Source organism: Monopterus albus, unplaced genomic scaffold, assembly GCF_001952655.1.
Source record: "Monopterus albus unplaced genomic scaffold, M_albus_1.0 scaffold45.1, whole genome shotgun sequence".
Lineage (NCBI taxonomy): Eukaryota > Metazoa > Chordata > Actinopteri > Synbranchiformes > Synbranchidae > Monopterus > Monopterus albus.
The window spans coordinates 1,194,685-1,218,883 of record NW_018127925.1 but is presented as its reverse complement, the minus strand read 5'-3'; the positions used below and the strand labels follow the sequence as shown (position 1 = coordinate 1,218,883).

Sequence of the window (24,199 nt, the reverse complement as noted above, 5' to 3'; positions counted from 1 at the left end):
GGGCCAGATGGATGTATGGACAATCCGAAAACACAATGCCTCTGGCCATGGCGACTGTGCCATCACCAGTTCAGAAGCATAAAAATAGTGAGAAAGGCCTGTAATAAAATTTGAGGGTGTAGTTACTTTCAGTGAAAATCACATGACAGAAGAGTAGGTAGGGGCTGACAAGAGTTTGTGTCACACTGCTAAAATACACTGCGGCTGTAACTTTACTGCTCTCATGCTAATGAGAGCTGAAAGCTCCATCTGATCTGATGAAGGCATGACAACCACTGTGACTGGATAAGTTCTACAAATACAGAGAGCTTCACATCCAAGTCCAAGGAAAAAACACCGCCATAGCCATTTGGCCACTGCAAAATTTATACCCATTCCACAGTGAAAAATATTGTAAAAACCAAAATGTCAGACAAGCACGGCAGCTGCTCTTCATTCCTGGAAAACTGACAGGCTTACAAACTCTGATAAAACTAACAACAGTTATCATCAAGGCCTCTGTTATCAATTATGGCTTTCTAAACCTTATAATGTATGGAGAGGTGTGCATAATTTAAGTACATAACAGATGGCTATGTTGAATTGAAACATGAGTAGATGCACAGAACGTATCATGTGAGGAGGAGGAGCACAACTGTGCAGGTTTTATTACAGGCTTAAGAAGCAGTTTTCCTGATTTGCACACATTCTGCCTGAGAGAATAAAGTAACCAATGAAATCACCGGCTGCAGTTTTTACATGGGAAACTTGCAGACCCCCAGCTCTCTGCAGGACATGGTATGAAAACCCTGAAAAACTGTTGAACATTTCAATTAATATAAACATGAAGAACATTAGTTCCATAATCTATGTTAACACAACCTATGCAACAAATTTGTTGACAAACTGACCTTTATTGTTGCATCCTCAGAAGCTGACACCATGACACTGAAGACTGGGTGGAAGATAACACGGGTGACTGGACTGCGGTGGCCACTCAATGCGTACCTTTCTGGTGGACGTGGAATCCACTCTTTGGGGTCACGCTTCTGACTTACAGGCCCACCCAGGGTGATCTCCTCCTTAGCTTCATTCAGTTTGGATTCAAGTTCCATCACCTACATAGAATGTACAGGTACAAGTTAACAGTGTAGCAGCAGAAAGTAATATGCACACATAACTAACACCAGTGAGGGAATGCAAACACTGATTAAACATAAGATTTAAAAGGTGTTAGGTTTGCTGAAGTGTGCATTTTAAACAAATTAATGGTCAGGTTAATACTCTTTTTTGGTAGACTTCCTTTCACCATCACAGCAGCCAATGTCACAAACCATTCACAAGACTACAAGCACTGTTTGACAAGGAAAACCCCCCCAAACCTTCTTTTGTAATCTGATGACTGAGGTCCATTTTTTTTCCAAAAGGCCGGCATACTTCTTATCCAATTCTTCATTCTGTGGCAAAGGGGTGGGGGTGGGGGGAGAAAGAAGAGATCAGCTAATTGAACAATGAAAGCCAATCACAATCGTGGACTCGGCATTATTAGTGCGGCCTGTGGGAAGGGGACCAGCTGGGTTGGGATGCTGAGGTCTTTGACTATAGTAAGAAAAAACAGGGAATTATTTACACACCAATCACAGGCCAATGATGACTGCCACACACTGCCAACCTACTGCACACTTAACACACACAAACGCACACCCTAGCTCTAATCCTTCTTACACAAGCTAATCTTCAGCAGACAAGAAAGGCTTAGGCAGCTTACAGCCACACACCCAGTAGTGCAGGCAGTGGTGGAAGTCAACTTGTGCCAGTCCCTGATTCCACCTGCAGGCCAACACCATGACTTCAGTGCCACCTTTTACATAAACAACTTCAAGGTGCACACACACCTTGATCTGATCAACTGATCATTGGTTTGTTTTTAAGGAAAAAATGGCAAATATTTGATGGCTCCAGCTTCTCAAATATGAGAATATGTTGCTTTTCTTGATCTTACATTAGACAAAATGCAACTTTTTTTCAGTTCTGGACTGTTGATTCGATAAGATATCACATGGTGCTGCATTATACTGTGATGCTATTTATTGCTGTTTCCCGATATTTTATAGACCACACAATTTATCCACTAAATTGAGAAAATGATTGGCAAATAAATCACAAACTGTATACAGTGCCTATAAAAAGTAATATCTTAAATATAATTAAATAAACAGTATAATATTTAAAATACACAGACAAAGAGTAATAAAACTGAATTTCTGCCTTGTGTAATCTTATTCTATGAACACAATCCAACTGTTTTGGTGGCACTGTGTGTATATCCATGCCCTGAAGCTGATATTAGCTATCAAAGCATCAAAAACCCACATTGACAGACAGCCACGAGTGTCAGTGAAGGAGAAAATTAGTGCTGCACTCCAATTTCACAGCTAGATCCTCAGCCTTGGCTGGAAACAAAAGCAGACATCCTCAAGGCGAGTACTGTTGCAGGCAGCGCCAGCACCTATGTTTAACACTTCTCAATAACAAGAGGTGATTCCTCAGACAAACACGAGGTGTATAAAAAGATATGAACTGAGGCACTACAGAGGCAGGAAGGAGAAAACAGACAGAGAGAGAGAGAGAGAGAAGGGAACCTAGTTTGAACAAGTCTGCCATCATCTAATCTGCCATCTGCCTGGACACTCTGCTCATTACACCAACACACACAAGCAGACAGGGGGGGACACATAAAACAACATGCCAGACTTCAGTGCAGCCTGCCAGTCAATGTGCAGTGTGTGCTTGAATGTGTGTTCATCTAGATATATACGTTTTCTTTCACAAGATGAGGTAAAACCAGAGCACGACTTCCTATGAAAACCTGCTAGTACACACCATTAAGCTTAAAACCTGCTACACAAACGACTAAGGTAAAGAACATAGAATTCACTCTGAACAAAACCAAACCACATTTTACAAACATAACACACAAGTACGCAAAGTTTAATGATGTGGCACACTGAAAATAAAATGTTATTAATTTTTGATAAATAAGAAACCTTAGCAGTGTTACATGAAAGGAACCTTTTGTGTGGTTGATTTTATTTGTAGAGCCTGGGACAGAAGTTGTTCTTTTACAATGTACGTAAGAATTTATGTTCATGTTTGACAAACATTTCACCACTGCAACTGTATTTGTTGATGTCCGAAACATCCAAGTGGGCTGGGTACTTGTGTGTGCGTGACACAACACATAACTAATTAAATGTCACAGTGGTATTGTAATTGCAATATTTACAAGTGGATAAAAGCTTTCTTCACAATCAGTTAGCAGGAGCATGTAGCAGAGCCCCTAATCAGACAGACCACCATAATTAGGTGCAGGTGCTCCCGGTCACACTCGAACATGTTAACTCAAGTGAGAAATTGAGTACAAATCAAGACATATTGTTTGTTTAAATTGGTCTGATTGGCTGTGCGGATGTATGTGTCCATCCTTAATCTACTCACATTATCTAATTCCGCCTCCTTCTTGAAAGTGGAATATGCCTCTTCATACCCATTGGAACGTAGATAATCGGCTATCGCTCGATTTCTGAAACAGACAAAGAAAACCTATAATTAGTTCCCCTGATTAACAGACGATATAGTGGTTAAAGTGACAAGAACCAACGCGAGTGCTGGAGTTGGATTCAACACTGTAAAACAAAGACAAAATGAGCACGTTCATGAAGTGTGTCAGACAAAGATGTACAAGTTACAAGCTCTTCACACATTCAGACTGTTATCACGTTTCTAGATATTCAATTGAAATGCTGTGCATGCATTAAGCCAGTATAATACAGAGCCCAATAACAATACATAGTCTGCTGCTCACTGACACACACAGCCCTCTCTGCCTATTTTGTACAAACTGAAAACATATCTGTCTGGCTGCTATAATGAGCTCTAGTTGCTGTGGGCAAATAATGGGAAAGCCTGGTGTTGATATGGTGAAAATGAGCCAGTGTACATCCCACCATCACCAACATACTCACAAAGGGAGACAAATCTTTGAGCAGTAGGATAAACCCTATGAACTCAATAGGCTTCTGGCTACTGGTATTTTTATTCCAGTTCATCTTGTTCTGAGGCAAATACAAGTAGATGTTCAGAGACACCGGACCTTTGAGAAAGCCGACACAAAGATGATAGCAACATTGTGTAACTGTAATACCATCAGAAATACTGTATGTGAAGACAGATGTCCAGATAATAGATAAGACAGGCAGAACTGAAAGCAAGGAGAGAGGAGACTACATTCACTTTTCTTGCTTTTGTCTACTGGACTGTTTCCAAGAGACAAAAGTGTGCACGCGCACACGCATGCATGGTTTACAACTGCAAGCTCAGCAATTATTGAGGATCCCAGCAGTTAGTCTCAAAAGTTTGGACTTCCCCCTCCTATCTAATTAGACTCTTCTGAAGGTGTAGAAAAGTGAATTATTAATTTGACTTTATTTTTAAACCAAGATGCTCCCCTCAGTGTGTATGCACACCATGCACTCTTCAAAGTTTATGAATTTAAACACAGGAAGGCAATATGAGTTGAGGTTGGGTATAGCTCAGTATCACTGTATATAGAATAGAGTATACTTTGAATTGAACTGGATAACTTTATTTCACAAATCTATGTTCAGTGATTCCAAGCAAATGTACACTCATTGTGCACTCAAAATTGCAACACACTGAAACCCCACGGCCAACTAGCGTAGTGCAATTTCAAGGTGACAGACACACCAGCGCGCAAGTATAAATGCTCATAATGGCTTTATGCAACAAATACAACTGTTGTGCCACAAAACCTTCTTAGATTCACATAATGTTCTGTTTTTTTATCCCATCAGAACAGTGAGGTTATAGTTGATGTTGTTTCATGTAAACAGGAAAAATGTCAAACGACTATGACATCTATAAGATAAATTACATATTTCCAACAATGTCAACAAAAACTGAACATTATGAATTATGCAAAGATAGATGTGGCTATGCCATATTCCATATTATGGTGATTCCAGCCCCCCTGTGCTCAACACCAGGAAAAGCCAGACAAGCTGTCAGGCAGCAGTGCTTCAAGATGCCAACATGAAGCGGTGGGAGAGGTGGGGGGTACAATCTGTCAGCCCAGCCTGTGCCCCCTGCGGTGTTTAATGCACTGAAACCCCCATCTTCCTCTGCCCACCTGAATCCCCGACAACAGGAGCAGACCTTATTACAGCTCAAGGTTAGCAGGAGGTTATCCATTCCTGACAGCCGGTCTGTTGCAAGTCTTGCTTATCTGTAGCATCCGAGTTATCCCGAGTATATTCAGTTATAAGAACTTGTGCTTTCTCTCAGAACACAAATAGGCCTAACAAATACAACAGCTACTGGACACAGTAATACTACAATAATGCTGTAATAGACAGCACATGGGAGCAAACAAAATTCACCTTGGTAAACCGTTTGTATCCAACTTTCAGTAGTGCATGTAAACCATGTGGTGGAACCATTTATTTATATAGCTCCAGCAGATGTGAAATGTTTTGCATAATGTAAAGACGGCAGAGCACACACAACCAAGTCATTTGAGCAAAACTAGAGCTGCAACAATCACTTGACTAATGAATTATAGTTGAAGTCAGAGGTTTACATACACTTAATTAAAATTGAATTTTTTTTTTTAACTACTCCACAAATGTCATGTTAAAAAAAAAAAAACATCTTTTGGCATGTTCATTAAGACGGGTACTTTATACATGGCACAAGTACATTTTTCAACTGTTGTTTACAGATAGATTATTTCACTGTATCACAATGCTAGGGGGTCAGAGGTTTACATACACTCAGTTGACTGTGTCTTTACACAGCTTAGAAAATTCCAGAAAATGATGTTATGGCTTTAGAAGCTTCTGATTGGTTAATTGATATCATTTGAGTCAATAGAAGGTGCACCTGTGGATGTATTATAAGGCTTATACATCAAACCCAGTACCTGTTTGACATAATGGGAAAATCTAAAGAATTCAGCCAAGACCTCAGAAAAACTGTGGGCCTCCACAAGTCTGGTTCTTCCTTGGGAGAAATCTCCAAATGCCTGAAGGTACCACAATCATCTGTACAAACAATACTACGCAAGTATAAACAACACGGGACAACGCAGCCATCATACCGCTCAGGAAGGAGACGCGTTCTGTTTCCTAAAGATAAACGTACTTTGGTTTGAAAAGTACAAATCAATCCCAGAACAGCAGCAAAGGACCTTGTGAAGACACTGGAGGAAACGGGTACCAAAGCATCTACAGTGGATATAAAAAGTCTACACACCCCTGTTAAAATGTCAGGTTTCTGTGATGTAAAAAAAACAAGACCAAGATAAATAATTCCAGAACTTTAGCCACCTTTAATGTGACCTATAACTTGTACAACTCAATTGAAAAACAAACTGAAATCTTGTTTTTCAGTGGGAAGTAAAAATAAAAAACTAAAATAATGTGGTTGCATTAGTGTGCACACCCTTAAACTAATATTTTGTTGAAGCACCTTTTGATTTTATTACAGCATTCAGTCTTTTTGGGTATGAGTTTATCAGCAATGCACATCTTGACTCTGCAATATTTGCCCACTCTTCTTTGCAAAAACGCTCCAAATCTGTCAGATTGGGCTCATTGTCGTGCCGTAAGATGAAGTTCCTCTTCATCTTCAGCTTTCTAGCAGAAGCCTGAAGGTTTTGTGCCAATATTGACTGGTATGTGGAACTGTTCATAATTCCCTCCACCTTGACTAAGGCCCCAGTTCCAGCTGAAGAAAAACAACCCCAAAGCATGATGCTGCCACCACCATGCTTCACTGTGGGAAAGGTGTTCTTTTGGTGATGTGCAGTGTTGTTTTTGCGCCAAACATACCTTTTGGAATTATGGCCAAAAAGTTCAACCTTGGTTTCATCAGACCATAACACCTTTTCCCACATGCCTTTGGGAGACTTCAAATGTGTGTTTGCAAAATGTAACCGGGCATGGATATTTTTCTTTGTAAGAAAAGGCTTCCGTCTTGCCACTCTACCCCATAGCCCAGACAAATGAAGAATACAGGAGATTGTTGTCACATGTACTACACAACCAGTACTTGCCAGGAATTCCTGCAGCTCCTTTAATGTTGCTGTAGGCCTCTTGGCAGCCTCCTTGACCAGTTTTCTCCTTGTCTTTTCATCAATTTTGGAGGGACGTCCAGCTCTTGGTAATGTCACTGTTGCACCATATTTTCTCCACTTGATGATGACTGACTTCACTGTGTTCCATGGCATATCTAATGCCTTGGAAATTCTTTTATACCCTTCTCCTGACTGACGCCTTTTAACAATGAGATCCCTCTGATGCTTTGGAAGTTCTCTGCGGACCATGGCTTTTGCTGTAGGATGCGAAGGAGATGCCCTCGCAATCTGACAGATTTGGAGCGTTTTTGCAAAGAAGAGTGGGCAAATATTGCAGAGTCAAGATGTGCATTGCTGATAAACTCATACCCAAAAAGACTGAGTGCTGTAATAAAATCAAAAGGTGCTTCAACAAAATATTAGTTTAAGGGTGTGCACACTAATGCAACCACATTATTTTAGTTTTTTATTTTTACTTCCCACTGAAAAACAGATTTCAGTTTGTTTTCAATTGAGTTGTACAAGTTATAGGTCACATTAAAGGTGGCTAAAGTTCTGGAATTATTTATCTTGGTCTCGTTTTTTTACATCACAGAAACCTGGCATTTTAACAGGGGTGTGTAGACTTTTTATATCCACTGTATATCCACAGTAAAATGAGTCCTTTATTGACATAACCTGAAAGGCCGCTCAGCCAGGAAGAAGCCAGTGCTCCGAGACCGCCATAAAAAGAGCAGACTACGGTTTGCAGCTTCACAAAATATATTGGCATCACGAGGAAGGAAGATTATGTGGTATATTGGAGCAACATCTCAAGACATCAGCCAGAAAGTTAAAGTTTGGTCGCAAATGGGCAATGACCCCAAGTGGACTTCCAAAGTTGTGGCAAAATGTTTTAAAGGACAAAGTCAAGGTATTGGAGTGGCCATCACAAAGCTCTGACCTCAGTCCAATAGAAAATTTGTGGGCAGAACTGAAAAAGTGTGTGCGAGAAAGGAGGCCTACAAACCTGACTCAGTTCCACTTGTTCTGTCAGGAGGAATAGGCTAAAATTCCAGCAACGTATGGTAAGCAGGAGGAATAGGCTAAAATTCCAGCAACTTATGGTAAGCAGCTTGTGGAAGGCGCATCCCGAAACATTTGACCCAAGCTCAACAAAGGCAATCCTACCAAATACTAACTGAGTGTATGTAAACTTCTGACCCACTGGGAATCTTAATTGACCTAAGACAGGGAATGTTTATAGGATTAAATGTCAAGAGTTGTGAAGAGCTAAGCCTAATTGTATTTGGCTAAGGTGTACATCAGCTTTGACTTCAACTGTAGTCCATTAGCAGAAAATGAATAGTCAAGTATCATGATTACTGATCAAACATTTTACTTTGTTTCCAAGAAAAGAAAACGCATAACTAACAGCATCTCAAATGTGAGGATTTTCTTCTTTTCATTCTTATCCAACTGTATACCAAAAATCTTTGTATTTTGGATGGGTCCAGTAAAACTGAAAGCTGAATATATCTCCTCCTTATAGCTGGCATTTTGCTGCAGCCTTAAAAACAACACAGCCACACTACAACACAAATATATGCACTTAAAAAGCATATCTAAGTACCAGTGTTCAATACTGTCAGAGCAGACATCTGTAAGTGAGCCTCAGCACTGAAAGAAGACAATAACACAGAGGATCCACCATTACCCTGACCTCCACTTCACCCTGGATGTGTCAAACAAACAAGACATACACCAACATGCAGTTTTCAATATGTACAGTCCCCAGAGATGGAGGAAAAGAGAAATAAATAAATAAATAAAAGAGGGGAAGTAGGGAGATAATGTCCACAGAAGGAGAGCAAACTGGCTGGTTTCTATGGTTACTGGCAACCCACAGCTAAATGATGTGATGGGGAGATAGTGATAAAGAGGGCAAGGCAAGTATGTGGACAAAGAACAGGCAGATGAAAGAAAAAGGAAAAATAGAAAGCCTGTATTGTAGCTGCACACTTTGTCTACTTTAGTTAGATGCCAAAGATTGTTGCATGTGACCATGACTGAAAACCATGCTACAGCAATTCAAAAACTGCAACAAGGTACAAGTGACATCAGTCTACAAAAGCCCCACATGAGATAAAACAGTACTGAGGACAGGCAGACCTCAGGTGTAACATGGCTATAAACCCTTAATGGAGTGGCTCATACCGATATCAGGGAAGAGATGAGGGAGAGTTGCATGACTACATCCTTATGAGAAGAGCCATGAGTCAGACATCCAGCTTGTCATGCCACTGATACCACTTCCTCCCAGTTGCACTTTTACATCATTGTAGACATGAGCAACTCTGACTAACTGAGCCTCTACCTGCTGACAAGGCTCATTACATTTTGTGTAAATTTAAAAAATATTACCTGATTAAAATATTTTACTGTGTACAAAGTTACAAATGGAGTTTGAAAAATAAAATAAAATAAAATAAAATAGGTAAATTGCACCTGGACCCTTCTGCTTCAATAGTCACTGGATAATCAAACTTTATATTACATTTTTATGCAGCAAATTTGAGTGAAACAATGCTGAAGTTGCAAGTTGAATGAATAATACCTTCTCTGTAGTAGGAATTTCTATTCCAACAAACTATAAAAACTGTGATACCAATGGAGTTGCAATAATTAGCTGACCAATCAATAGGCTCTAAAACAGGAGGATTTGATCACTTTGTCATATACAATAATAAACTGAATAATTTTTACGTTCAGACTGCTGGTAGGACAATACAGGAAGGCACACAGCACTCCCATCAGCTACAAACAGAATATAAATGCGCTGTGAATCTGAGAGGTGGAGTCTAGCTTGCCTGAGGCCAATGCCCTGTGCCCTTTTATCTGTCAACAGGCACAAACCTTACTAAAGAAGCACATCTAGAACAAACGCTGTATCGACCTGGTCAGTCTTTCAAAACTGCTGATGAATGTTTAATCAGAAGTAGCTGAAAGGCACATATAAAACTCCCCTTCCTATGGTTTGCTTCAGGAGCACATATCACAGTGGACAGTTTTTGTTCTATACGAGCGCATTGTCCACACACTTGCATGTTTAATTTGAAAGCCAACTGTACAACCACCATGTGAAGATATTTTCTGATGGTCTTGTTTATGCTCCCTCAAGCTTACAGAAGTTGTACCAGTGGTTGTTCTGAGATGACAACCACTGTGCAAACAGCAAAAGACAACAGGCCAGTGTTGTGTGATGATATAACCACCGTCTCTGCCAAGTACACACAAGGCCACTAGCAATGCATGGCTGTAATGCTAGAAAAATGTCTAAGTTAAAAAAGGCAATAAAACCCAGCTGATTTGCATTGCCTATAATCTCAACTAATCAATTAATTCACTAAGTGCAGCAATTTTATAATGAATACACATGTATTATCAAACATAAAATGGAAAATTGTGGTTGACGTGAAAAGCAAGTGATCAGAAAACCAGCAAGTGGATACTGTGGAGGACAAAAAAAATTTTCATGTATTTACAGTACACCCAGGAGGTTGCTCCTATTACTTAAACCATGTCCTTTTTATCAAAAAAAAAAAAAAAGGCAAAAATTAGGTTACAAAATACAAGAGAAAAACAAAAACTGGGTAAAAGGAAGTAAGAAAACTGGGGAGAGAAAGAGAAAGAGAAAGAGAAAGAGACCCATCATCCTATATCAGTCATTCTTCATCCCCATGTTTATTTCTTTTGTTTGCATTGGAATAACACAAAAAAGCCAAATCTGATACATTCCACAAAATACCCCAAAATTGACTGGACAGAATTATTGACATCCTCAACTTAATATTTGGCAGCACACTCGTTGGACAAAATAACAGAACTCAATCGCAGTGAGTTTCTTGAACCTCTATAGTGGAATTCTGGACCACTCTTCTTTTGCCAGCTGCTCCAGGTCTCACAGGTTTGAAGGGTTCCTGCTCCCAGCTGCTGTTTTGACATGTCTCCACAGGTGCTCTATGGGGTTTAGATCTGGACCCACTGCTGGCCACTTCAGCACATTGTCTGAAACTCCTTCTTGGTGCTTTTTGACATATGCTTTGGGTCAATGTCCTGCTGTAAGACCCATGACCTCTGACAGAGACCCAGCTTCCTGAAACCAGGCCCTACATTGTGCCCCAGAATTCACTGGTAGTTTTAAGATTTTATAATGCCATACACACAGTCAAGACATCAGTGCCTGAAGCAGGAAAGCAACCCCAAAACATCGGTGAACCTCCACCATGCTTCACTGTAGGGACTGTGTTCTTTTCTTTGAAGGCCTCGTTTCATTTTCTGAAAACAGCAGAATGATGTGCTCGACCAAAAACCTCTATTTTAGTCCCACCTGACCACAGGACATTCTCCAAAAAGGATTGTGGCTTCATCCGGTAAGTTTTGACAAACTCCAATCTGGCTTTTTTATGTTTCTGGGTCAGCAGTGGGGTCCCCCTGGGTCACCTCCCAGAGGGTCCCTTTTCATTCAGATGGCAACAGATAGTGCAAGCTGACACTGCTGCACCCTGTGCCTGCACGTCAGCTTGAATTTGAAAGTCGATGAGGTTATTTATCCACCATTCGAATAATCCTTCACTGCAATCTGTCATCTGTTTTTCTCCTTCGTCCACGTCCAAGGAGATTAGCTACAGCGCCATGGGCTGTAAACGTAGACAATGTTGCGCACATTGGACACAGGAACAGCCAGATCTCTGACTTGTAGCCTTGAGATTGTCCATGCTTTTCCACTATTGTGGTTCTCAAATTCTCAGACAATTCTTGGCTCTTCTTTCTTTTCAGTGGACCACACTGAGCATGGAGTCAACCTTTCTCCATTTTACCTGGTTGCAAGTGTGATTTCTATATTGCCAGCACCTGTTGATTGCTACAGGTGAGTTTCATTACAAATTAAAGGAACATCACATGCTTGAAATACAACTATTTGATGACTTTGAAAAGGTGCCAGTAATTGTGACCAGCCCATTTTTTGTGGAATGTAACAAATTTGGTTTTTTTAGCCAGGTACAGTCTGACTGTGCACCCTGCCTGGAAGGATTAATGAAACGCAGTTAACACAGTATTTTCCTATACCTCATTTAACTCAACTCCATGTCCCTTGAATGGCAGAAATCTTGGCATTTAATGTGTTATGCAATTACATTCACAGTCAGGGGATGATGGGGGAAAAAATATAGCCATCTTGTAACCCAAGACATGGACAAGACCGAGGGGATTTACTCTGTAAAGCAAAGAGAAAGTTCAACAGCAAAGGCCCTTTTGCAAACTGGTGCCTCCAGGTCTTTCAGGGAACAGACATTTTGTTTTCCATGTCTACTTACACTACGTGCCAGCAGGGACAAGTCCCCTGACCCTTGAATAAAACAAATGTCCTTTTCTTTGGCTATGCCAAAAGAAAGGTTGTTGTGAAGATGCTGCACAATCACAGCATCTGACTGTAGTGGTGACAAAACAGGATAAAAGGCATTTCACTGTTGATCCACACTGTAGAAATAAAACAGATGCTGTGGTTGATGTTGAACCATTTCATGCTTTATGATTTTAAGTTTTAAAAAAAATGTAATGGCGCGCACACACACACACATTAAAATTATTGTAGATTCACCAATTCCCCTGACTGCAGTGTGAACAAAATGGTGGTCTGTAATGATAAACAAGGTGCCACAGAAAGAATGGCATCCAATGAAAGATTAGCATGAATGGCACACCGGTCACTGTTCCAATCACTCCTTCTGCTACACTGCCTAATCAGCTGCTGGTTTTCACAGTAGGCCTCCCAGATGATGCAGCCAGCCAGGAAATTTGCTCTTAAGGACACTTTATGGCCAGCAAACTCAATGAAAGCACTGACTGAGCCAAGTGGCATCTCCAGTGGGTGGAATGCAACAGATATTTGAATGTGACTCATGAGGCCCCACACCATTTTCCTGTCAGCTGTGGGGGTGGGGGGTAACAGACCCCTCCCACAGAACTAATCTAAAAACACAAAAACATTGTTAGGAATGTTATGAGCCTTGTCATGTGATACCTAAACTGGACAAACCCATTGTGACGTCATCTATTGGTTTTCTGAAGAGCGGGTGCTCAAGTCTGGCTATCGCTATATTGTTATCGTTAACTCTTCACTCTGTCTGCTATGGCTAATCCAAAAATGTTTGTTAAGGCTGCATTAACTAGGATTTAGCAAAAATTCGAATAACTCAATTAAAAAAAATGTCTAGAATTATTTCTCCTTGCTGCTGCGGAGTCCGTCTCCAGCTGTAGTTACCACATATGACGTAGTTTCACAGACAAGGCAGGAGGAGCAAAGGGAACAGAAGAGGGGTTATCGCCTGAGCTTGTTTTGATTCTCACTCATTCTCCAGTGGTCAAGAGTTTGAGGGTGACCGTGGGCAAGAGGGGCTTTAAATTTAAAAGGGTAAAATTGCCATTTTTACCCATCGGCATACAATCAATAACCCATAATGACAAAGCATAAATGGTTTGATTTTCACTGTGTAATGGTAAAAAGTTAGTAGGCAAAAGTTAGTTAGAGCTGCTTTAAGACTAGCTGCTCTGGCCAGTACACAAGAAAAAGTCATGGTACTCCAAAACATAAAATGAAGTTATGGTGAAATTAAAACATGTCACCTGATACAACAGATGTGCAAAACACAGCAATTGGTGTGTGTATATCTACACGTTTCGGATGTGCCATCTTCAAATCTGAACCATATGTTGAGAAAGATGTGTTGGCAACTTACAGTTCATCTCGTTGTCGTTGTGACAGCACCATGGTGATGGGGCTGTGTGGGCGGGGCTGGGAGGGATCAGCTGGTAGAAGGTGAATATTGTGCAGCTGCTGCGCTCTCCTCAGTCAGGAGATGAGCTGTGCTGATCCAAGCAACACAGGTGAGCACAAGCTGTGGAGTCCAGTGGTGGGTGGTTGATTTTGTCCAGACAAAGGTTCAGACCTAGAGGAGGGGAATTTAGGAATCTGCCCCCCAAATGGCTGTCTCCAGGGACAAGAGAAGTGGAGAGCCTGCAGACCAGTCACCAGCCAAGTCTACACTGCATCTGGAGAGGACAGAGGGGGAAAGTAAGCACTGGATATGCATAACAGACTACATCAAAAGTACAAAACTAAAATCTGTGATTTCTAAAAGAAAGAAACTGCAGCTCCCAAGCTGTTGACAGCACTCACCTTCTAGCAAATAAAATCAACATAAACAAACATTTCATTAAAAAAACAAAAAGAAACAAAAACCCAATCTTTACATAAAGCCTCCATCAGCTTTCTTCATCTCTCATATCACCAGTCTGGTCTGCTAGCTCTGTTAGCTCTTGTGGAAAATTCCTGTCTCTGTGTACATACAAGAGCTGACCCACATTCTCTGAGCAACGTACTTCTCCTCCTAGGTTGCCAACATAAAAGAAAAACAGGACACTGCCAAGCAGGCTTGGGTAACCACTGTGCTCTTTTCAAAGTTCCCAAAACTCTATCGTCTCATTATGACACCTAAAGAACTGGCTGAAGAAGCTGATGCCACGACAGCATATTAGTGCTAATGTGAATATTCATTTATTGTTCAGAGTGCAGCATTGGTGTGAGGCACAATAAATGTGCAGTGCAGCCAACACTGATGTGAAGAAGTCTATTTTTACACTGCATCATTGTCTTGAAAAGGACTTCACCAAAGCAGGTATCCTCTAGAACATTAAATGAGCTACAATAAGCCTCAATCTACTGGGGCCAGCCTGACTAAACCTCTGCACAAAAACAAAGCCAATTTACATCCTTCTAGAGACCTGCAACAAACTGGCAAAACTACAACAAGGCACAGGCGTTCAGGCAAATGAACAGAAGACAGTGTGCGTTAGATGTGATGTATAGGAAAGAGGATAGTGACATAAACAGTGATGCTTCTGGAGTAAGCACGAGGACTGGAAGCAACCCAGAATTCACACGTTCTTCATTTCATCTGATGATGTAGGAGTGACACTGCCACAAAGGAAGTTTACTCTTTTTTACTGCTGCTGTAGTTTGCACAAAAAGAGCAAAGTAAATTAGGGACCTAGTACATAATATATATTCAAAACATGAATATAGAACTGACCTACCAGGGACACAAAGGCCATTGCTGAATTTATTAAGTAAAACTGTACTGTTTGCATATTTGCCTGTGCAACACTTTGACATTGCACAAAAAAAGAAAGCAGCTACCTAAAGTAGCCAACAAATAACCTGTGGACCCTGATGTCACCATCTGAATGTGGGCCAAATGTTCTGACTGTGTGGATTATGGCATGCAGGAGGGTTTCTGGCTGCTGCCCAACAACTGTGCCAGAGTTTTGGATCACAGCAGCACAAAACACAATAAGATGACGGCAGAGAAGCCAAAAATGGCTCTTTCTACAATTCCATATTCCTAACAACCATTGAAGGCACATGCCCTCTACATGAACATTTAGAACCACTGTGTGTGAAATTAGGTCATCTACTATATATTAATACTTAAGCATAAACTTTATGCTTGCATCTGCGCTGCTGGCAGCTGTCATCACTGCATGTATCATTAAAGTGTGTTAGATTTCTCTCTATGAAAAGCTCATTTAAGGCTTCAGTGCTGAGCACATTTGCACAATCACATAATCAGACTAACTGGCTCAGCAGAAAATGTTGTTGTATTTTGATGTATGGGGAACGGGGTGCAGTAGTGGTGCATCTGTAAATCCGCCCACTGACAGGTAATAATGGTTATGCGTCTTCCTCCCCATGATTTTATTGTCTTACATGTGGCAGCAGAAACTGTACAATAAAGAGTCACTTACAGTAATCGCGCTAACTGCTTTGAGATTATGTTTAATTAAATGATGAGTCCGACCAGGTCCTAAAGCCATCTCTATGGAAAACATCACGTCTGTCAGATTTAGAATTTAACAAAAACCAAGTCATAACAGTAATGAACCACATCCACTGTATCACTGTGCACAAACCCTGAAGTTATGAAGCCAACCAGAAGAACTACACATTTCAAAAATGCGTACCGCCTAAAATGACATCTCACCACTGATGTACTGTATATATGGACATAGTGTCACCACCTTTGGGGGCGGCTGTGGCTCAGGAGGTAGAGCAGGTTGTTTCCTAACCGGAGGATTAGCGGTTCGATTCCCGGCTTGTCCAGTCAACATGTTGAGGTGTCCTTGAGCAAGACACTAAACCCCCAGTTGCTCCTGGTGATGTCACTGGTGTGTGACTGCTTGGGAGTGCGAATGGGTGAATGGCCGAATAATGTGTGAAAGCGCTTTGAGTGTGCTGTAAAAGCATAGAAAGGCGCTATACAAGACCATTTACCTTCCCCCCACTATGCAAAAACAAGAAATACAATTTTTCATATCATCAAATAACTTATTAAAAACAAGCTTTTTATCTGATGTGCACTTTTGAGTTTTTTCTGTGGCTCATGTCCCATCCACTAACATGAAGGAGGTGGGATTTATTACCTCTATTGCAGCCAGCCACCAGGGGGCGATCATGCCACTGTGGCTTCACTTATGAGAGCTCCTAGCCTTCTATCATTTCTACTTTTGATGGATTTCACTCAAATCAAACCATGCAACTACAACAGGGAAAGCATGTTACAAAACATGTAATGTGTCAGAAGATCTTTCAGAAATTATGCTACAAAAAAAAGCTGTTAACTACTAATAAAGTTTAAGGAAATCCTACCATAGTCAACATACATGCAACTTAATTTACATTGATAACCTGTAGGACTGCTATAGACCAATTAATTAGGCATCTAGATAAAAAGATAACATATGAGTCCACAGTACCATATAACAGAGAAAAAGATAACATAATTTATAAATACAATATTAATTATTAATATTCATAATATTATTAATGCACATTCCCTTGCTTGTTGATATGTACGTGCACAATGAGAGCCGCTGTACCAGAGTCAAATTCCTTGTGTGTCCAACACACCTGGACAATAAAGCTGATTCTGATAAGAGTCAGCAGTACCATATAACAACTTTGCGTTACTTCACCTGCTGTCCAAGGCAGATGAGCCATGTGTACATTATTTTAAATGCTTCCACGTTTGAACAAAGAAGCATGACCCCAGGGCATAAAGTAAAGTCTGAGTGTACAAAATTGTTTCCCAGAAGCTCATCACAAAAATACCATCACAACAATGTTGACAATGCTGACAGTCACCATCACTTCTGTTTCACACCTGTTTCTGGAATCTGGAGCACCTTCATTTTCTGTTGGTGACTTCACCTTCATGTCACCCGTGTCCTGGGAAAGTGACATTATATTCAGGTTTGACCATCTTAAAGAAAAAACATGGAGAATTTCTGACAAGCTAAACCAACCTATGCATGAAAAGCTAAAGTACTGAAAGATGCATCAAAATACCATCAAAAGGCAATGTCACGTGCATTTCAGGACAGGGTTTATAAGGTTTTATGAGTCTAGTTGGGCACGAACAATCCAGGTCAACATAATGGGGACACAAAAGTCTTTTGTGCAGACTGGTGCATCATTTTGAATTAGGGCAAGAAATTAAAATTGTTGTGCAATAGCTTTATCAATTTATTCTTTTGTGATTCATATTTTTCTGTTAACACCTATGATACGTTTTTAAAACATAAGAATTCAACTTGACATTATTAAAGATTATGTAAAACCTGGCCATTGAAATTTCTGAACTTTTCAGGATTTTTGGTGAGACTGGGGAAAAAAAAAAAAAATCACAATGATTATGAGGGAACATAGAACTAAACCTGGCTAACAGCTATGCAATGTTCAGTTTCTGATAGTTTTATTTGGCTGTCCCACTGACAAGTCATAAATTTACAAACAGAAACAAAAGCGTGACCTGAGCACCTCATCACTAACACCTTTAGTTATATGAGCAAATGCAAGCAGATGAATGAATTAACATTTTTGATTAAGCAGCTTTTGTGGACTATGTCTCTATGAGGATACAGCTAACCATAGTAATTTACACACCTGCAGCGCATCAATGTGCTGGATCAGATAGATAAATATGGATAATTTATTATGCCAAGCAATGAAAATCAATAAGATGGTGCAGCTCTGTTATTAGCCTTTGTGCAAGCCTGTTCATAGATGCTTTAAAAAAAAAAAAAGGTAATTACAGGGAATGTGAACTGCAAGAACGTCCTCTAACTAACAGGACTGAGAGGCTGAACATTCTGTAAATCATCTCCAGCTTCTGTAGTTGTCTGGTTGTCCTAGTTAAAGCACTCAGACTGAAATCCTCCTATGAGCTTTATCACTAGCTGATGATGAAATTGCGGGACCATCTGGCTCAGATTTCATCTGCAGCCGTTAGGACCCAAAAGGTGTCTCTGTCAGCCAGAGGGTTGGTGGTAATCACATCAATCAAGGATTCAATCAGTATGACATAAAAACTACATTTCAAGCACCAGATGAAAAAAATACTCATCTCTCAATGTGAGTGTAGGTTGCCAATGAAATGGCTGGGCCATCATCCTAACAGGTTTCTGCAGGGTTGTAGAGCACAGTGTATTTGGCATTTGTAAATCTGTCTTTTCATGTTAAAATGCTCATTTTCACACATAATACTTTACTTAAATATCAAAAATTATTTCTCCTTTTGTATAACCTGTATGTGAGAATTCAAATATATGAGCCAGACATTAAGAGGACTTAACCCTGCCATGTAATGTCCAAGTGAGCTGGAGTGAGCGCATGTGAGAAAACAGCAGTGAAGAGTCTGGAGCATTCACACAATACTAGCGTGGGTATTGATGACATTCTATCATGTGACTAGCGTGAAACTGGAAGAAAACAAACATCGGATGGTGAAGAAAAGTGGTCATTTACAATGAGGAAAAGACTGACAAAAATATCTGACTGGCGACACAACAGGATTTGGGAACTTATGTCATTAAGAGCTGGCACCAGAATTGTTAAGACACATTTACGGTACAGCAAGAGACTTTGGTTGTTTATGACCAAACTGGAAACTGGCTACGTGACCGTGTCATGCTCCGTCTCCTGTGCTTTCTACCCATGCGCATGAACTAAATTTGCAGTAAATGAGAACACCTTTGACACACACCATCTCCTGTTGTGTGTTAGGTGACAAAACTCTGGACAAAGTCTGGGCCTGATTCTGCGGACGTAATGTGGTACTCATGTGCGACACTATAACTGGTAGCAAAGGCTGAATTCAACTGCCTCTGGCATGTGCTGGCAGTAGTGTTAATTTCAACACTGTCAGACATTTCCTCATAAATTACAATATAATTCATCCCAACAATGTGTCAGAGAGGTCAACTGTAAGATGCAGGCATTTGCTGCTGGCATCAGGTCAGTAATGGCCAGTCAGCTAGTAGTAGGGCAAGCTGTTTGGAAGGTCAGGGATGGAGAGTAACATGGGTATCTGCCCTTCTGCCTGTCCAAACCACAAAGACAAAGAGCCTCTCCCTCTCATTATTGTCTGGTGACACATAATACACAACAGATCCCTCTGCAAAACTGTACATTTTACTCCTTTCAGACAAAACCTCCAACAACCCAATTGTTCTGTTCTGCATGTTTGAAAGAATAAAATCAATCAATCAATCAACCCTGTCAGTCTTTACTTTTACAAGACACAAATACCCTACAAGACCTGAGACTATCCTTTGTTTATGCCCCTGTGGAAACAAAGGATAGTGGAAACAAGTGCCAGTAAAACAACTCTTGCAACTACTGAAGCTTTCTATTGCAGTGATGTACATTTGGTTTGCTGTTTCTTTTACTGTCGACAGCACCGAATAGAGCCTGGCCACTGAGATGCACTTATTCAAGTCAACTTCTAATAAAACTTGAGGCTGACTAAGAGCACTTTCAAGTAAAACCAGCTCACTGCATCCACTGGCTCCTGCAGTTACTGCTAGAGAAATAAAGCATGTCTGTATTAACACTAACAGTTCTGCCTTTAATAACAAATGTGAGAATGGTGCTGGTCTATTGAAAGCTAATAAAATATAGACTGATTGGGTTGTCATTAACCAGCACTGAGACAAAAGAGTACAGCAAACCATTTAAAACCCAAGAGGAAACCGAAGAGTCACTCCACTTTGACCCACCACAGGTGGTAAGGTATTTATCTGTTATTTTAAGAATTAAACAAGCATTAGTACTGCTTAAGCAGAATCTATTTAGTAATTTGTTTAAGAGATAATCCTGTTTGTTGAGATTGATATTCACAAATGAGTCATCAAACACCAACAATTTTACCTGAGAAGACAGCACACAGTCAGTGTTTCTTGTTGATCCTGAACACCTCAAAATTTAAAAGGTTTCATTAATATCCCATGAAACCTACTGACCAGATGTGGCTGGGAAAAGTAAAGCCGTTCAGTATCCTGGCTTCAACTGATGCTTTATATCAGAGATCACAAGGTTTCTCCAAAATTTAGAGGATTTGGTGCACAACCTTGTGAGCCATCACTGCGATGATCTGCATTTATTTCAGTGTCAGCCCTCCATCATGCATCCACACAATAAGTGCGTAAACATGCAAACGGAAGACGAGGCAGACACAATTCATACAAACTCATCGCCTCTTGTGCTCCACCCTGATTTTCTAGCACAGTGCCAACAAACCGCATGAAGCAGAGATGAGAGCTTCAGCTGAGCACTGCAGACAAAACCAAGCAGTTTGACAGGCATAAGTCGTAAAGTGGGGAACATGTAATGTTAGAAAACTGCAGCAGGGCTGTTTGGTGGTCACGTTCAAACATATCTGCACAACAAATTAAAAAAAAAACTAGATGATGGATATCACCTAACTCCCTTTCCAAATGCCATCATTAGATAGGGCAGTGTTGCAAACTTGCCGTTAACAACGAAATGTCCACACGGTAACAAAATTAAAATGTTAAAAGGAGTTAACGTACCAGTAACAGATTTCACATTAGATGCCAGGGGTAACGTCGTGTGACCCGGCGTTACATTTTGTTGTCGATGTCTTTTACAAGGTTGACAGACAGCGAGTCTGCTAACGTTATACCGCTGCTTTAAACTATGCTAATTACTGGTTAATACCAACTTGGCCCTGCCATGTTTAACAAACTGACAGGTTTTCCTGACTTTGTCGGTAACAATTTTGGTCGAGCTAACGGCCGGTAACGTAATATTATCCATGTTAACTTATCGTTAGCTAACTAATGTTAGCTAAAGTTAACGTTAGCTAAGTTAGCTTACCGGACCCCGGCGATGCAGTCAGAAAGTTGGCCCGTATATTAAGCTAACTCTTCACTCCAGTGAAAACAATATGAATTCAAGCTGAATACATTGTTAGCTACACTTAACCTATACGATATCTTAGGCAACCCTTTTGCATTACTCCAAACGCAGATTGCCCAGGCTATATGGACACACGGATAAACTGACAAGGTACCTGCTGCTGCTCCGGTCCAAGCGGCCTGTCCGCCATTTTGAGACATATAAAGGAGGTGCAAAAATTACAGCCACATCGTCATGTTCCCCACCTAACGCCAGATTCCTTCGACACCGACCGGCTTCACAATTTAGAACTATTTGAACTCACCCTATTGTTTCTGCCTGTAAATATCCCCAGCTGACGCCAACGGCAACACAACCCGACAGGGCGTGAAATTTCCGCTCCAAAATATGATCTTGTGATGTGGAGGTAAACTGATCCGGTCTCGACTCTCAAGCGCTTTTGCTTGTTTTCCGGCGATCCTACCGCATAGCCTTCAGTCGGGCACGCGCACGAAGCTCGCGTTCACGGTCTGACGGGAGCGTGCACGCCCTTGATAGCAGAAAAAAGCCTTGTTACAGCGTCAGAACAGTTTTAACTGCTACAGTCAGGTCCATAAATATTGGGACATCAAAACAATTCTAACATTTTTGGCTCTATACACCACCACAATGGATTTGAAATGAAACGAACAAGATGTGCTTTAACTGCAGACTGTCAGCTTTAATTTGAGGGTATTTACATCCAAATCAGGTGAACGGTGTAGGAATTACAACAGTTTGCATATGTGCCTCCCACTTGTTAAGGGACCAAAAGTAATGGGACAATTGGCTTCTCAGCTGTTCCATGGCCAGGTGTGTGTTATTCCCTCATCCCAATTACAATGAGCAGATAAAAGGTCCAGAGTTCATTTCAAGTGTGCTATTTGCATTTGGAATCTGTTGCTGTCAACTCTCAAGATGAGATCCAAAGAGCTGTCATTTTTTTGCATTTGGCTGAATATGAGCAGATAATATTGCCCGAAACACTTCAGAATTCATCCTGCTGCTTTTGTCAGCAGTCACATCATCAATAAATACAAGAGAACCAGTTCCATTGGCAGCCATACATGCCCACGCCATGACACTACCACCACCATGCTTCACTGATGACGTGGTATGCTTAGGATCATGAGCAGTTCCTTTCCTTCTCCATACTCTTCTCTTCCCATCACTCTGGTACAAGTTGATCTTGGTCTCATCTGTCCATAGGATGTTGTTCCAGAACTGTGAAGGCTTTTTTAGATGTCGTTTGGCAAACTCTAATCTGGCCTTCCTGTTTTTGGGGCTCACCAATGGTTTACATCTTGTGGTGAACCCTCTGTATTCACTCTGGTGAAGTCTTCTCTTGATTGTTGACTTTGACACACATACACCTACCTCCTGGAGAGTGTTCTTGATCTGGCCAACTGTTGTGAAGGGTGTTTTCTTCACCAGGGAAAGAATTCTTCGGTCATCCACCACAGTTGTTTTCCGTGGTCTTCCGGGTCTTTTGGTGTTGCTGAGCTCACCGGTGCGTTCCTTCTTTTTAAGAATGTTCCAAACAGTTGTTTTGGCCACGTCTAATGTTTTTGCTATCTCTCTGATGGGTTTGTTTTGTTTTTTCAGCCTAATGATGGCTTGCTTCACTGATAGTGACAGCTCTTTGGATCTCATCTTGAGAGTTGACAGCAACAGATTCCAAATGCAAATAGCACACTTGAAATGAACTCTGGACCTTTTATCTGCTCATTGTAATTGGGATGAGGGAATAACACACACCTGGCCATGGAACAGCTGAGAAGCCAACTGTCCCATTACTTTTGGTCCCTTAACAAGTGGGAGGCACATATGCAAACTGTTGTAATTCCTACACCGTTCACCTGATTTGGATGTAAATACCCTCAAATTAAAGCTGACAGTCTGCAGTTAAAGCACATCTTGTTCATTTCAATTCAAATCCATTGTGGTGGTGTATAGAGCCAAAAATGTTAGAATTGTGTCGATGTCCCAATATTTATGGACCCGACTGTATATCTTTTTTGCAAAACAATAATTTTCATATAAAAGATATGATCAGCGTGTATCGTATTATGTGCTGTTGTAACTTAAACTACATAACAGTTTACAGTATTAAGTAGCTAAAATGCAACCACAGAGTAGTAATAATACAAAAATATAACACCCTGACAGGACCTATTTTGGATATTTTTATTTTAAATATCTTAAATAAATTTTGCTGCTAATACTTCTGTATTTCCACTTAAGTAAAATTTGGAATGCATTATAAAGTGATATTACTTTTAATTAAGTAAAGAATCGCATTAGGCCTACTTGTTCCATCGCTGGCTACTCATATGAGTTATCAAAACCCCAAACAAAACTTTTACTAGTTTTATTGTATTCCTTTTAATCTGAGAGCATACTCAGACCAAAATATAAAAAGACCATTATTCTATAAAGAGCAACACACATATCACATATCATCAGGAGAAACTGACTCCAACACTCAGTCTAAGAAGCCTTTGAGTAGAAGAAATTTCATTAGCTGGGAAACAAAAACCTCAGACAATTATTTTGGGTATCACAGAAACAATAACTGCAATACAACCGGTGGGCAGCAAAGTGCATCATATTTTGAAATAGATATTAGATGTTTTCCCCACAATACATTTTCTCCTCACAAGTTTGTTTAAAATAGGTTGAGGTTTTTGTAACAACTCTTTTGCACAGGGTCCACATAAAAATTA

At 40.5% G+C, this 24,199-nt stretch overlaps 1 protein-coding gene across 4 annotated transcripts in view; it reads right to left on the bottom strand.

The window, feature by feature from the left end:
- The window catches only part of LOC109960185 (lissencephaly-1 homolog), a 34,983-nt gene extending 13,004 nt beyond the window's left edge, over positions 1–21,979 (bottom strand). Inside the window, exons 1-6 of one of the 4 annotated variants that reach the window (XM_020600095.1) lie at positions 21,760–21,979; positions 17,398–17,462; positions 13,915–14,227; positions 3,478–3,562; positions 1,362–1,436; positions 891–1,097 (exon numbers count right to left, since the gene is read on the bottom strand). In XM_020600095.1, the coding sequence (XP_020455751.1) occupies positions 891–1,097; positions 1,362–1,436; positions 3,478–3,562; positions 13,915–13,946 (399 nt within the window). In that variant the 5' untranslated portion in view covers positions 13,947–14,227; positions 17,398–17,462; positions 21,760–21,979. Of the gene's footprint in view, positions 1–890; positions 1,098–1,361; positions 1,437–3,477; positions 3,563–13,914; positions 14,228–17,397; positions 17,463–21,413; positions 21,541–21,609; positions 21,712–21,759 lie in introns of those variants that run through there. The other 3 variants (XM_020600092.1, XM_020600096.1, XM_020600097.1) reach the window with 3 other exon arrangements.
- Between the last annotated feature and the right edge of the window lie 2,220 nt (positions 21,980–24,199).